Source organism: Typopeltis vanoorti, chromosome 18 (assembly GCF_054136105.1).
Source record: "Typopeltis vanoorti isolate ZY-2024b chromosome 18, IOZ_Tvanoo_1.0, whole genome shotgun sequence".
In the NCBI taxonomy this organism is placed as follows: Eukaryota; Metazoa; Arthropoda; class Arachnida; order Uropygi; family Thelyphonidae; genus Typopeltis; species Typopeltis vanoorti.
In genome coordinates this window covers 57432568-57449677 of record NC_143566.1, presented here as the reverse complement: position 1 = coordinate 57449677, position 17110 = coordinate 57432568, and the positions used below count along the sequence as shown (strand labels likewise).

The following is a 17110-nucleotide window of genomic DNA, read 5'->3' as shown; positions in this document are numbered from 1 at the left end:
CAGTGTGTAAAACTAGCTAAACAAAAGTCATGGGAGGACTTTGGCAAGAATATAGAAAATAAATATCAAGAAGGTGGCAAAATATTCTGGAGGTTGTTGAAGAAGCTTAGGAATGGAGGAAAGAGTGCTGTAAAAGGAATTAGAGATGATAAAGGTGAAATGAAAACAGGAGAAAAAGATATCCTTGAAGTATGGAGTAATTACTTTGAAAAACTGTTAAATGAAACAAGCAGTGATGGCAGCACAGTGGTAAAAAACACTGACCAGGCATGCAGTCAGGAATACATATCCATACTTGAAGTAGAAAAAGCCATCAAAGGCTTGAAATGTGGAAAGGCAGCAGGAGTAGATGATATTCGACCAGAAATGCTGAAGTATGGTGGTATAAGAGTCTTACAGTGGCTGCACTGCATAGTTCAGAAAGCCTGGACAGAGGGACGAATTCCCGATGATTGGAGTAGAGCACTCATAGTACCCATATATAAAAAGGGAAATAAAACTGAATGTGAGAATTACAGAGGTATTTCCCTACTGAGTGTTCCTGGCAAGATCTATGCAAGTATACTTGAGAAACGGTTGAGAAGAATTGTGGAAGAAAAGCTTGGTGAAGAACAAGCTGGATTCAGGCCAAATAGAGGCTGTCAGGATCAGATCTTCACTTTACGACAAATAGTCGAGAAAGCATGGGAATATAACAAAGATCTGTATTTAAGTTTTGTCGATTTGGAAAAGGCATATGACAAGGTGCCAAGAGATAAGCTATTCAATATGCTGCAGTTATATGGTGTCAATGGGGCATTATATCAAGCAATACTTAGTCTTTATTTGAGTTGTGAGTCAGCAGTTAGAATTGAAGGAAGTACAGGAAGATAGTTTAATGTTAAATCTGGTGTGAGACAAGGATGTACATTATCTCCTCTGTTATTCATTATCTATATGGATCACATTATGAAGGAATGTGGTATTAAACCTGATATCAAAATTGGAGATGTTAATGTCAGCTCTTTGCTGTATGCGGATGATGTTATACTTCTAAATAAATCCGCTACAAGTCTGCAAGATTCTCTGACTAAATTGAATAGCTGTTGTAATAGATATGGTATGAAGGTCAGCAATAAAAAGACAAAGACAATGAAAATAGGCAGAATCATTGAAAATGTCAACTGTGTTGTGAATGGAGAACCTGTGGAACAAGTAAAACATTTCAGCTACTTAGGCACAATTTTTAATGAAGATGGTAAACTAAATATAGAAATAGACAACAGAATCAGCAAAGCTGGTATTGTGGGAAGTCACTTGAATAAATTCATATGGAATAAGAAAGAAATTAGTCGGAACACTAAATTAGCTGTATACAAGACTGTGTTCAAACCAATTTTAACTTATGGATCTGAGAGCTGGGTCAGAAGTAAAACACTTGACCAAAGACTAGAGACCGCAGATATGAGAGTCCTGAGAAAGATTAGAGGCGTGAACAGATGGCATCAATGGCAATATCATATTAAAAATGAGGATATTAGGAAAGAACTTGACATTGTCAGCATCCAGGAATGCGTTAGCAGAGCTAATCTCAGATGGTATGGTCACTTAAATAGAATGGGAGAGGAAAGATTAGCAAAACAAGTGTTCTCTGCCAGGTTGGCAGGAAAACAACCCAGAGGAAGACCAAGATATAGGTGGATTGATACGGTACAAAGTGCCTTAGACGATAGAAATATAAGATCTGATAATGTTGGAGTCTTGACAAGTAACAGACTGATTTGGAGGAAAATTGTAGATAGGAAGTTAGTAATGATGTAATTTTTTCATGTAGTACTGTCATATCCTGTACACCCCTTGAGGGTACATGGCAGGAATTTGATGATGAGGAGAGGTGATATGATTGAGACTTTTAAACTGTTAAGTGGTAGTTATAGGGTTGACACTGGGGAGTTCTTTCACTTGGTGGAACAGTGGGAAGGAGCGATGACAAGGGATTCCCCTGGAAGTTGCAAAAGGAAGCTGTGAGCAAGAGGATAAGGAGTGGTTTGTTTACTAACAGTGAAACCACTGTAAACTTTGTTACTACTATCATTGCAAATACTCTTCCAACGAGTTTTTGAATCTAAAACTACCATCTTTTCACAACTATGCTCTGCTTTCACGGAATTTTGTAAAATTGCATTGATATCTAACTATTTTAATGCGCATTTTTTCTTTATTTTCTTGCACTTTTTATTAAGCCGCATTTAGACTCTCTAGACTCTCTGCATGCTCTCCTTTGTTTAAAGAACTATATTCTTGTTATTTTTTTGCTTGTCTTTTATTGAATAGATTTAATATACTTTCATCCATTGTTTTCTTCTATTCTGAATCTTTTTGGGAATAAAGTCATAGGTAGTATCTTTAACAACCTCTGAAATTTTTCCATTTTTCTCCTACCAAAAATAATAATAAATAAATAAATATATATATAAAATTAAGAAAGAAAGAAATCAATGAGTTTCTTTAAACTGGATCCCTACATCTGATTTTTTTTTAATAAAATCAAATACTACTAGTGAAAGATGACTGCAACGTAGGAAACAAGACACTCGAACTAACATAAATTGATGGATGATAATGTTGTTTGATATCTATATTTTTGCAGAGATGAATTTTTTGAAGAAAATCACAAAAATTAACAGACTTCATTTTAATATGAACTCTGCTGCTAATCAGATGAATTTCCTTCACACATTTAGTAATGACCTGAGTCACATAATACATTTGAAAATCAAGGAATTTTAAACTATGTTTAATGCTGTGTGCATGTATAATATTTTTTATGCATTTTACATAAATGTTTTTAAAGAAGAGAAAATGATTTCCAGTAACTCCAGCTTAAATATTTATAGCTATACCAACCTGAAAGAGTGTTCTAATGAAAACAGGATTAAACACAGGTAGAGGCAAGCTAATGTGTCCCATATGTCCTGGGCAGAACCTTGAAACTAATCCACATGTTGTACAAAGTTGATCAAATTCAGTCGGACCTAAAATTTCAAACAGATATATTAGTATAGAAATTGATAATAGTCAATAACAACTACTCAATTTTATCAACTTCGTTTTTTTTTTTTTGTAAAGATTATCAAAAATAAATAAATAATCACTTAAATTTCAAGCAAATTTTTAAATGTTATCATGATGACCCCCCCCCAAATAATAGCATGGTGAATAAATATAATATGCTGAAAAAGGCATTGGGACAGTACCACATTTCAAAGAAACCTAAACTGCAACACTTCAGTAGTGTGTGAGACCCTCCTGGTATAAGTCTTGCACACATTCAGAAGGGTTTTAACATAGGATTATATGCTTTGCTTAACTATTACATTCATAGATGGCAACCATAGCTCAAGTGAAAGATTTGAATACACTGATGGATATTTGGTATAGAGGCAAAATGACAGAAGCTATTAAGTATTCAAAGATGATTATATATAGGACGAGAAAATACTGAAGAAAAAAGAGGGAATTTCTTCCATATAAAATATTTGTTTATTCATATCTGAATTAATTATCATTATGTTTATACTTTGGCTCTTCAGTTTTGAAATGAGATTTTAGAGGAACGTGTCATAATACAGGCATATTATGACAGAAGATGTATGAGTAAGTGAAGAAAACATCCTGCATGCCAGGAAGACACAAAAGTTTTTTTTTTTTTTTTAAATATAAATCCTATTCACAAAAGGTTATAAATGTATCATGCATTAGTATCATAAAGGGCTATATAATTTGGAAGCTACTCTAGAGATCATATAGGAAAAGTTTCGAGAGAAGCAACGGGAGCTACATCTGGTATTTATTGATCTGGAGAAAGCATATGATAGAGTGCCAAGGCAAGAAGTCAGGAAGTGTCTGAGGGAGAAGAAGGTATCGGAGAAATATATCAGGTTGGTGCAGGAGATGTACAGAAATGTGAAGACGAGCTCAAACCTGCCTGGGAGAGACAGAAAGTTTTCCAGTGACAGTTAGCGCTTGCATCGAGGGTCAGCATTAAGTCCATTCCTGTTTAATATTGTGATGGAGGTGGTGACGGAGGAAGTGAGAGAAGAGGCGCCTTGGACTATGTTGTATGCAGATGACATCATGCTGTGTGCAGAATCAAGAGAAGAAGTGGCAGCCAAACTGGACAGTTGGAGGAAAGTACTGGAAGAGAGAGAGGTATGAGATTGAGCAGAAGTAAGACCGAGTATATGTGTTGCAAAGTGGATGCAGCCAGGAGACAGATCTGGAACTGGAAGGAAATGTCATCAGGAAGGTCAGTGACTTTAGATACTTAGGTTCAACAATGAAATAGGATGGCGAGGCTTGAGAAGGAAGTGGGATGCAGGATACAAGCAGGATGGAGGAATGGAGAGATAGCTGGAGTGCTATGTGATAAGAGGGTGCCGATCAAACTAAAAGGCAAAATCTACAGGACAGTAGTGAGACCAGGATGTATGCTTTGGAAACTGTGGCCCTGAGGAAAAATAACATCGGCAGGATGGAGATAGCGGAGATGAGAATGCTTAGGTGGATGTGCAGTGTGACCAGAAAGGATCATCGGAAAAATGACTATATAAGAAGAACGGTGAAAGTTACAAACTTGGGAGCAAAGATACAGGAGGCAAGGTTGAGATGGTTTGGTCATGTGATGAGGAGAGAGGAAGAGTATGTGAGAAGAAAGGTCATGCAGATGGATGTGCAGGGGAAGAGGAAGCACGGATGGCCAAAGAAGAGATGGAGGGAGATGGTGGAGAAGGACTTGAGGATGAAGAACTTGGATGGGGCTACAGCCCAAGACAGGAAGTTGTGGAGGAGACTCACCACAAACAGCGACCCTACTTAAGTGGGAAAAGCTGCAGAAGAAGAAGACTCACCTACATTCTATTTAAAAGAATTTTAAATAGAATGTAGGTGAGTCAATACTATCAACGATAGGCCTTAGTGGACAATTTTCCTTGTGTACCTTCGGGAGGCATATAATTTGGGGATGAGTGGATGTAAAGAACGAAGAGAAAGGCGTATGTTTCATGGAAGTTCCATGGTCTTTTTCAGAAGGTTGTTGGTTTTGTTATGTATCTCCCTTGTAGGATCTCTCTGTCTATCTCCGAGTATGTATCTGACTCTATCAAACTTAAGATTTTGTTACGGTAATCTGTTTTATTTAGGACTACAGTTGCATTACCCTTGTCAGCTTGGAGGATGATGATATCCTTGTTCTTCTGTGTGTTAAATAAATTAATCGTTTGTCTAATTCTCGGATTTCAGGCAGTATAAAAATATATGAACATAACATGCAAATTATGCAGAGAATTCAATGAGAAATCAAGCTAAATGGTAGAAAATTCAAGCGTGCTGGTAGAATGGGTAGAAGCCAGGCTGAATTCATTAAGCTCAGACTTGAATGAATATGGCCTATTAGCTCTTGCCTATTCTACTAGTCATACCTCATATATTACAGTGATATGCCTGTTTAGATTAGATCTCCTGCAATGAGTTTGGATATCTATAGAAGATTGTGATAACTATGAAACATTAAAAAATGTTTACATATTAGTTTCAATAGTTAAAGAGGTAACCTGCTCCAAAAAGCATTTTATGGGTATTATCATAAAAAAAAGTAGCATGAGTAGAACCATAATTGAACATGTTCAGTCCTATACAGAAAACTTTTACATTCTTCTTTAAACTGAGTATTCATTTACTGATCAACTAATCAGCTTCAGTGTTTTAGAAATAACTTTAAGGTATGTTTCATAATATGCACAAACACCATTAGATTCCTTTTGTCCACCCATTAGCATGAATCTAGCTGAACAAATTTTACTGAAATTTGATATTTGAAATTGTTAAACCATCAGAATTATTGTTTTAACCAGATAATCTGACAAGCTGTGAAATTATATACTGCAATAACTGCTCTGATTGGAAAGAATATCAATGTATGATTGTTGTTTAATATAATTGTTGTTCAAAGTTTACTATGAAAATTATTTGAACTACATTAATAATTGCTTGCTAGATGGTCAGAACTTAATAAAATTCGGTATTCAGGATCTCTATTCATAATTTGCAGTCATTTCAAATGTCTTTCTCAATTTGCACCAGTGAAATTAAGCAAAAAAAGTTTTGTCTCAAGTATATAAGGGGAAAAATGCGTCAAATCTCTCATATATAACTTTCATCATAGTCTTGTTCAAAGTCAAGTGATAATACTTGCAAGTATCACTACTTGACAGATCTTTTTGAATAACAAATTTTCCATATATTAACAATTAAAAAGTCAATTCTAAAGAATTTTAAACTGTATTGCATTATAAGTAAACAATTAAAAGAGCTAGTCTTTTAATTGTTTATATTTAGCAATATCAAATTTGCTATAAAAAATATTCAATAATTTTCATTCATTAGAGATTTAGCAATATAATTAGCAACATCAAAGGAACAAAATAAATTATTTATTCAACTGCTAATATTTTACTAGTTTCCTAACATCTTCAGATGCACAATGTTTTTTACTGTTCACAAGCAACAATAATCATTTATTAATGGGAAAACAATTTAAAATTGTAACAGATACAAGAAAATAACTCCAGTTTTAATTTGTTATCCCCTGCAACTGAATAAAAAAAAAAAAAAAAAAGGTTTACCCAATTAAACTGGTGCTAGTCTAAGACTTGATTACCTCATCTTAAGATTAGCTCCATCTTAATCCTTGTAAGCTTTTCATCAAATGGGTAGAAGTTGCCAAATTCTGAACTTGTGTTATGCTTCTTGCAATTTTAAACTGTTCCCACTAATAAGTGATTGTCAGTGCTTGTGTACAGTAACAGATCAATTATTATTAACATCTGACCTCCATGAAGTCAGAGACTCATAGTGGGAGTTACTATCATACACAAAACTCATCCAACCATGCCATAAACTGATTCAATGTGTCTACATTCACAACACACTCAGGCAATGCATTCCACTCACCAACCACTCTATATGAAGAACCTTCTTCTCACTCCCTCCTTATACAGTTTCCAGGGATGGCCACTTGTTCTATTCCCCTCCCGCATTTCATCAAATGGCTAGAAGGTGCCAAATTCTGAACATGTTCTTTTCTTGAATGAATATAGATTAAAGTTAATTTTAATTTATATTATTTGTACATTTTCCTTAAGTAATTTAATAAGCATCTCCCATTCTATGAAAAATCTCTTCCATATCAATCTGATAACCCCTAACTAGCTATATGTCTCAATCATATCCCCCCCCCCACACACACACACCTTCCTATCCACGAGGCTTTGCAATTTTCCAGAGATGGCCACTTGATCTACTTTTCTCCCCTCCTTCCAGGAAAAACCTCTTCCATATCAACCTGATAATAACCCCTGATTAGCTTATATGTCTCAATCATATCCCCCCCCCATCCTCCTATTCACAACGCTTTGCAATTTACATTCTCATATTTCACATTCCAAAGGCTACTGACCTCCTTTGTGAATCTTCTCTGGACCTTTTCTTGAATGAATATAGATTAAAGTTAATTTTAATTTATATTATTTGTACATTTTCCTTAAGTAATTTAATAAGCATCTCCCATTCTATGAAAAATCTCTTCCATATCAATCTGATAACCCCTAACTAGCTATATGTCTCAATCATATCCCCCCCCCCACACACACACCTTCCTATCCACGAGGCTTTGCAATTTTCCAGAGATGGCACTTGATCTACTTTTCTCCCCTCCTTCCAGGAAAAACCTCTTCCATATCAACCTGATAATAACCCCTGATTAGCTTATATGTCTCAATCATATTCCCCCCCCCCCCTCCTATTCACAATGCTTTGCAATTTACATTCTCATATTTCACATTCCAAAGGCTACTGACCACCTTTGTGAATCTTCTCTGGACCCTTTCTCACATATCCTCATCACCATGAAAACCCGATGACCAAATCTGTGCACAATATAAGGCCTAATCAAGACTTTACAATACAATGGCATCATAACCTCTTTATTTCTGCATGTCAGGGTCCTCCACATCATTGCCATTATCCACCATCACACCCAGAACTATTATCTCCTCTATTTCCTTTAAAGTTTACTCATCAAGTGTATACTTTGCATCCCATCATTGCTTATGAAATTTCAAAATCTTATACTTTGCAACATTGAACTGACAGTTCCACTTATCTGACCATTCATGCAATTTATTCAAGTCCTGTAAGGCCATGTTATGGCCTTACAAGAGGACTTGACTCTGGATTGCTCTCCCAAGTTTTGCATCATCAGCAAAGAGCTGAATATCCAAGTTGTTCAATTAAATAAGTGTCACACTAGTTGATGAAAGATTTCATCCCTTTCTCATCATAATTCTGCTTTTATAGGCAAAATTATTTTAATTAAATTATACTTGCCAAGAAGTTATATTCTTGCTTAATACTTTATCCAAGTGTAAACAAACAAAATTTGCATGTGAAGTAGAAGTAGCTTCACAACTAGGCTACATGTATATGATGTCTACTGATGACATCACATTAATTGCCTTAGTATCCCATAATGCAAAGCACAGTTCCTTTTGGACATGCATAATGCAGATTTAAAATTAAAATTTCTCTGTGGCTTGAAATTTAGTATTTAAAGTTGCAATTTGTCACCTCATTTCAAACCAGATTATATCTTTAGCATCAATGCCAAATGTGGGCTCTAGGTCAGTTCTAATAATGAACGCTGTCACTATACAAATATGCTATTAATTTTATTAGAAGTTTATTTTGCACTTGGTTAGACTATAATATCTTTATCCAAGTGTGAGCAAACAAAGTTTGCACCTGAAAATATCTTCAGGACTGAGGCAAGGTGGTGCATCTGTTGGCAACTCGTAGCAAAGGTGGACCAAGCTCTCATCACTCCTTGTCTCAGTATCTCCCGCCATGGAAAGCACATCTCCTTGCGGACATGTATAATGCTATGCATTAAGGGAAGGGCCACTACCCAGAACGGTTTCGATCTTTATTGAGGTCTCGTCAGTGGGAGGCAGACCCAGAAGTGGTGACACCAAGGCAGAAGCAATGGAGAGGTCATATTCACCTATAGTGAGTTGCCAACCAGTGTACCACCTTATTATTAAATTACTCTGGATTTAGAGAAAGATGTTGGAAGTTTAAATTTCTCTAAATCCAGAATAATTTAATAATAAGGTAGGACACCGATTGGCAACTCGTATAGATAAATATGACCTCTTCATTGCTTCTTCTGCCTTGGTGTCACCACTTCTGGGTCTGCCTCCCACTGACGAGACCTCAATAAAGGTCAAAGCCGATCTGGGTAGTGGTCCTTCCCTCAATGCATACATGTCCGCAAGGAGATGTGATTTGTATGGTGGGAGATACTGAGACAAGGAGTGATGAGAGCTTGGTCCACCTTTGCTACGAGTTGCCAACAGATGCATCACCTTGCCTCAGTCCTGAAGATCTTTTCAGGAGCAAACTTTGTTTGCTCACACTTGGATAAAGGATTAAACTAAATTTATTGTTTAAATTTAGTCTAAACAAGTGCAAAATAAACTTCCAACATCTTTCTCTAAATCCAGAGTAATTTAATAATAAGGTGGTACACCGGTTGGCAACTCATATAGGTAAATATGACCTCTCCATTGCTTCTATCTTGGTGTCACCACTTTTGAGTCTGCCTCCCACTGATGAGACCTCAATAAATGTCCACAAGGAGATGTGCTTTGCATGGTGGGAGATACTGAGACAAGGAGTGATCCACCTTTGCTACAAGTTGCCAACAGATGTACCACCTTGCCTTAGTCCTGAAGATATTTTCAGGCCCCAACCTTGTTTGCTCTCACTTGGATAAAGGATTAAACTAAATTTATTATATGCTATTAATTTTAGAAAACAACTTATAAAGGTCTGTAATTATGTATTTATTTATCACTCTGGTATGCCATGTGCTTAGACATTAAAAAAAAAAAAAAACATTTAAATCAATTTCTGCATATTTTAAAGCAAACACACACACACACATATATATATATAATAATAATAAATTCATAAATCAAAAATAATGTAAATTAATATTATGCTTAGCAAATACAAGAAATACAAAACCAGATACCTAGGGCAAGATCATAAAGTCCTCCTTCTGTAGGATGACCCAATATATCAAATGTTTTAACATTTGTTATTTCCAGTACACTTAGTTTCTTTATCATTTCTGAACTGTACACACTAAAACATACATTCCTTATAGAATAATGAGGATTCTGATCCAAAATCATTTTTAATGCTTGAAATTTCCTGAAAAGAAAACAAAAGAAATAAACAATTAAAAGCCTATCAAAGGTCTTATCACTTTTCAAAAACTGTTATATATGACAGATGTGAATGTATATTATCAACTTTCCACCTGGAAACATGTCCATCTACAGTGGCAATAGCATTAACTCTGCAAAATACTAAATTTCATATTTATACCAGGATACATACATAACTAAAACCAAAATGTATTCAAGATCAGTTTAATGTTTGTGTAGCAAAAACTAAAGCATTGGAGGAAGTAAAACCAACTCTACAGCAACACCACGGTAACTCAATGTTGGAAAAAATAAAATAAATAAATGAACAGCAAGTGAACATACTAATCATGTCAATATATGTGGTTTACCTGCAAAATTAACATATGCAAATTAAAGAAGAAAATGTGAAATACTTAATTTCATTAATTCTCAACTATGATTTTTACAAGTTTGAATTGTATGTAAAAGTAATCAACTATTGTAATATAAATTATATTTTATATTATTATAAAATTTTATGGGAAAATGCTAGGCATGTATCAAGCTTCAGTGATGTAGTAGTCAAAATCTACCACATCAGTGCCAAATGTTGTTCTGAATGATCAGGGATGAGTATCATGTAACAGCTTTTAACATGAAGTTGCCATAAAAATATCATAACTAAAAAAAAAAAAAAAACATGCAGCCAGGTGGTGTCGAGGTACAAATGCTAAGCACGTTATTAGTTTATTTCAATGCAATAAACAGGCCTGGTTAGTCAAGTAAACAGTACAGAAGGTAACCAGTGCTGTTTACTTTAACCATCAAGCTGTGTGTGTGAACAATTTTAGGATGTAAATGAATTTCATAAGGTATGAGATCACTGCTATTTACTGGATGCTGAAATAGCTTGAGAAAGTTTTGTTTGATCTCAGTAGTATCTGCAGTAATAGAAGTAGGTATATTTAAATATAAAGAGCCAATAGGCTTCATTTTGGCGATATAAACATTATTTAAATTAAGGGGATATTAAATTCCACATTGTTTTAAAACCGAATAGGAAACTCAAAGATTGGAATCAGAGTTTCATGCCGAATATAGTATAATAAGCTATAAAAAGTATCAGTGACTATTAGCGTGAGCTAATGCAAGTAGTCCAAGTACGTAGTACAAACTCGGGCAACTCGCAGCAAAGGTGGTAAAGTTCTGATCACTATTCTTGGTATTTTCCATAATGTAAAACATATTTCCTAGGAAATGTATGCTATTATTACATTATGGTGGGAAGTCACCACCCAGACCGGTTTCAGCCTTTATTGAGGCTTCATCAGTAAGTAGCTAGACCAAAATAATACCAAAGGGTATAGCAAAAAGAACTTATATCTTCTGCTATACGAGTTGTCAAAAAGGTGCACCCATTAAGCTACTTAAATATAAAGTGCTAATAGGCTTCATTTTGGCGACATAAACATTATTTAAATTAAGGAGATATTAAATCCCACATTGTTTTAAAACCGAATAGGAAACTCAAAGATTGGAATCAGAGAGTTTCATGCCGAATATAGTATAATAAACTATAAAAAGTATTGTTGACTACTAGTGTGAGCTAATGCAAGTAGTCCAAGTACGTAGTAGTACAAACTCAGGCAACTCGCAGCAAAGGTGGTAAAGTTCTGATCACTATTCTTGGTATTTTCCATAATGTAATCCTAGGAAATGTATGCTGTTATTATATTATGGTGGGAGGTCACTACCCAGTAGTGAAGTAGGTATGTCCACTGCCACGGTCCTTATTGCACAAATTGAGATCATCAGCAAAAGTGCAATGAAAGCAATTTCTGAAATCAAAACACTTATGTTTAGAATTGCAATTTGAAAAAAAAAAAGTGGGGGGGGGATACTTTTTGGCTGAAAAAAAAAAAAAACTATAAAAGAATATTAAGCCTACTGCCCTTCTTTCAGGATATACAATTTTTCTGAGCATTCATTCAAGATGTTCTACATGTGTACACTGAAGCACTAGAAAGAAAACTATCCCAACTTCAAAGGGGCATGTGTAAAGGCTTTATGCAATCAAAGTGGAAAATATGAGTTTCCACTTGCAGTTGAATATATGGTTATTCATGATTTACTAATAATATTAAGAGAAAAACAAATTTAAGAGATAACAACAAAGAGGAAGAAAAAAATTAAGAAATAATATATAGGCATGTGTCCCTATATATGACTTGCACAAATATTCTGAAAACTTTTATAGGAACACTTATAAGCAATTACAGACTGACAACATGCCCATTTTTTTTTTCAGTCATGACTAATAAATAATGAAATAAGTTGCAAACCTAAAGAAAAGCCTAAAAAAATGTTATGTGTGGAGTGTTGCTCTGTGCAGCTGAAACTTGATCATCGAAGAAAGGAGAAATTAAGATTTTGGAAAGCTTTGAGATGTCAATTTGGAGAAGGATGGAAAAAATCAAATGGACAAATAAAATAACTAATGAAGAGGTCTTAAAAAGAGTAGAAGAAAGAAGCCTGTTAAAGAGGATAAAAAGACAAAAGGGAAACTGGATCAGACATATTCTGAGAGGAAATGGAATCATCAGAGATGCCATCGAAGGAAAAATAGATGGAAAAAGACCAGAGGAAGAGTAAGGAAAACAATGCTAAATGACATGCTGAATGGAGACAAGTACACAACCGTGAAAGAGAAAGCTCAGAACAGAAGAGAGTGGAAGGAAAGTTTTTGCTACTAAGAGAAGAACCTGCTCAATTGCAGAATAAGTTGCAAAACAAAAACAAAATAAATAAACCTGAAATGACATTTTCATCAAATGAATTGGCTAAATGTATCCGATCTCCAATTAGCAGGTTGTGAAGTCAAATCTTACCATGGGTATAGATTTTTAGGACCTATCTTTAGATGGTAGATGAATTTCATTCCTCAGTGTAAAACCATTACCTATTGCTTATTGTAGGCCTAAAATTTTTCCAAGTTTAGCCTCCAGAACATAGTTTCTAAATAACCTAATCCTTAGCCATCCAGAGTAACTAATGATTTAAGTTCAAATAAGATTTTTTTTTAAAGTGGTTCCACTCAAGAAAGGTTATTAGTAAACCTATAGTACATTTATACCATGGGTGGGCAAAGGATTTTTTTTTCCAATTTTATCAATTTTATATATTATTTTATAATTTTGTATTTTATTTTCACGTAGTCTGGAAATCCTACTGTAGAGACTAAACATGAACTTTTTAAGCCACTTCAGGCCTCCAAGAAGCAGGACTGTAGTCTTACACTGGGCAATAAAATTCATCTCCTACCTAAAGACAATCACAAACATCTATACTCATGGCAGGATTCAAACCCATGACCTGTTGGTTGAAGAGCAGGTACACTGACCACTAGGCCAACCAGGCTGACTCTGGTGATAATGTGAAGCTGGAAGAAGAGTAAATTGTCTTTAAGACCTCAATATTTTTATAGGATAACTTAGAAAAATTGGAAGAAAATACAATGATTAAAAACATGGACAAAAATAAAGTAAGTTGTCAATTATCCAACCTTCATATAACTAGCTTTAGTAATTAATCTGGTTACCTTTTACAATAGAGTAACAAGAGCAGCGGATTAAGGTAAGGCATACAGTGTTATTTTTTGGATTTTTCCAAGGCATTTGACAGAGTGCCACATGACAAGTTGATTTTTAAGTTGCATCATATGGCTTTGGATATCAGGTCAGTGGACTGGATTGTGATTGGCTCTCTGATAGATATCATAGAGTTGTATGTGGGGAAGCAGTGTCGGTGTGTAGAAAGATTACAAATGGAGTTCCACAGAGTTCAAGTCCTGGGACTATTGCTGCCCAATCGTTATGTCAATGATATTGTCACAGGACTAAAGGGAGATGTTCAGTTGTTTGCAGATGATGTAAAGCTTGGAAGGGTTATTAGTAATAGTTGATGTTTTGGGCTCTTCAAGAGGATTTGAATAAGCTGGAAAAGTAGACCAATCAATGGGGGATGTCAGTTTAATGCAACCAAATGTAAGATGTAAGGTTTTAAAATTTAGAATCCAAAAAAAAGATGTTTATGCTCACTTGGTGGAGTTATACTGGAAGAAGTGGAGGAAGCAAGGGATCTTGGGGTGATTGAGGATAGAGATTAAATCTCTATCTAGGTTCTGGGAACATATTGCCAAGGTTGTGAAGACATCTCAGAGAATTGCAGCAATGTTGAGGAGAACATTAATCACAAGAGATAAAAGCTTGCTGGTTCCTTTGTATAAAGCTTTGATCAGACCGCATCTGGATTTCTGTGCTTAGATCTGTTCACTGGGATTTGAAGGAGATGAGGTCACCTAGGAGAGGGTGCAGAGATGGATAACAAAGTCAGGACTGTACAACATTCATTATGAGGATAGACTGAGCGTATGTAGACTGCAGAGTTTGGTGGATAGAAGGCGAAGGGGGGGAATATGATCAGGATATTTAAGCTCTTTATTAAGGGTTATTATCATATTAACACTGAGATTTTTCATATGGTAGAATGAGAGAAAGGAACAAGGACAAGAGGCCATTCCCCTGGAAGTTGCAAAAGGAGGTGAATAAAAAGGTAAGAAGTAAGTTTTTTGCATGGAGAGTAGTAGGAGCAAAGAATGCATTGCATGAGAGGGTGGTGAACATGCAGGCTTGTGGGTGATTTTGAGTAGTATGATAGACTTTGTGTTCACTAATATTGATCTCCCATAATGAGTCTTCTGACTCCACAGGGTTCAGGAAAATAATAATAAAGCTTCAGTTTGTGAGTCTTGAGTTACATGAATTATAGCTTACAACTTTGTTTGTCCAAACAGTTAGGAGAATCAGTTGATCAGTTGTAATTTCTTTCATTTATCTAACAACTTATAGAGGATATTAAATATAAATGATGTTAATGCAGAAACTATATACAACAGACTGGAGTTCACTGCATTTAAAATAACCTGCTTCAACTAGAAGACAAAAAGTTAGTAAGAAAGAAAATTAAGACAAATATAAGTTCATTATTATCTTAATTAATAGGATACACATGAAGAGAATTTATGTAAATTAGGAAAGAATATGACAGTTGTTATGGGTGGAAAGAAGACTAAGGTAAATTTAATTAATGTACAAGGATTATATAATTTAGTACTGTCAATCGTGAATTAAAAAAAAAAAAAATGAGACAAGGAAGGTGAAGTTGAACTACGAGAGTAAACTAAACCAATACTCAACCCAACTTACATATATGATCGAGTGATCTATCTTATATTACGCATAGTGGTTTAGCCATGATGGGATTACCCGGTATTTGGTTCATCTGCTATTCAATTTTTTAACACTCAGCTGTATGCTGTAGTTGTATGATGGTGATACTTCCAGTAACGTCAGTCATGTGACACGAGGTTTTGTTGATTTCTCAGTTATCTGTAGCTGTTGTATACTAAACATCTATTTAGCTCCTTTATTCTTTCTCTAACCAATACAAAACAGACTGATTAAAGAAACACAGTTTCCCCAACCAATGACCCTATCACCAGAAATTATTCACATCCTAGTGTGAAAAATTACCCCCGTCCACTGCGATACAGAGCATGGGGGTTGTCTTTCTGGGTACTGTAATTTAAATTCAATGCTGACACTAACGTATTTGCATTAATCTGTTTATCATTAATAGCTAATTTTATAATTTTACTGATGCGAAAAATGAATTTAATGTTCGAAATTGAAATTCGATATTTCTGGCAAGACCAGAAATATCGAATTTCAATTTCGAACATTAAATTCAAGGACAACAAATCCTTCTGCGTAATTAAACATAAAATGAAATCGATAAAACACACTACATACCTTATAAACAACTACGAAATTAAATCTTTTAAATTAGTAATACTACGTTAACGCTACTTAACACAACACCATGAACATACAGGAACATGTGCTCTCATTCATTTGGTGTTTAGCCTTAAGGGACTAAACTACCACCTGGTGTCCAGGCGATCAAAATAAAAATAAACGTAGATGACATTTCCTGAACAGCTAAATGACTGAGAAAGAAAGAAAAAAATTTGCAAGATAAAGACTTAAAAAGAAAAAAGATTACTATTGCTATTATTATGCAGAGGAAAAGAGTCATTCAGATCCTCCAGGGTTGGAGATTTAGTATGGTATTGACAACCATTTCTCGTATGAGTTTTTCGACTCCCTGGAGTTGTCTAATAATAATAATAATAATAATAATAATAATAATAATAATAATAATAATAATAATAATAATAATAATAATAATAATATAACTTACTGGTCACAGAACCAAGTAATCTTCACTGGAGACTTAAACTGATATCAAATCAAGCATTGAAATAAGGGACTCCGATAGGATCATTGAAAATAAGAAGTCTGTATAGACCAGGAGCATTTCAGGACCTTACATAAAAAAATAAATTCAAAGGACTACCTTGTAGACTTCAATGAAAACCAAACCTCAGTATAGAGTTGGAGCATTTCAGGAACTTACATGAAAAAGTAAATTCAAAGGAAAACCTTGTAGACTTCAATGCCACATAAACTCAGTCCACTCTATGCCCTAGAAAGGAAAATTTCACATCACTTCCCCTAACTTTTAGTAATACCCTGATATTTAAACATGACAGAATCTCCTTCTTGGCCTGAACTACACATACCTCCTTTGCTAGAACAAAAGCATCTCAACATAGCTTCTGCCACCGCCAAAAAAACCCTGAGTGTGTTTTGCTGAGTGGACTGAGATAATGTTTTGCATTAGCAGCTGTAATGTCA

The 17110-nt window shown here is 34.9% G+C and overlaps 1 protein-coding gene across 1 annotated transcript in view; it reads right to left on the bottom strand.

The window, feature by feature from the left end:
* Polr1A (RNA polymerase I subunit RpI1) overlaps positions 1-16258 on the bottom strand; it is a 352992-nt gene extending 336734 nt beyond the window's left edge. Inside the window, exons 1-3 of the mRNA XM_090408580.1 lie at positions 16163-16258; positions 10133-10314; positions 2887-3014 (exon numbers count right to left, since the gene is read on the bottom strand). Of these exons, the coding sequence (XP_090264706.1) occupies positions 2887-3014; positions 10133-10295 (291 nt within the window). The 5' untranslated portion in view covers positions 10296-10314; positions 16163-16258. The remainder of the gene's footprint in view (positions 1-2886; positions 3015-10132; positions 10315-16162) is intronic.
* Positions 16259-17110: the final 852 nt, after the last annotated feature.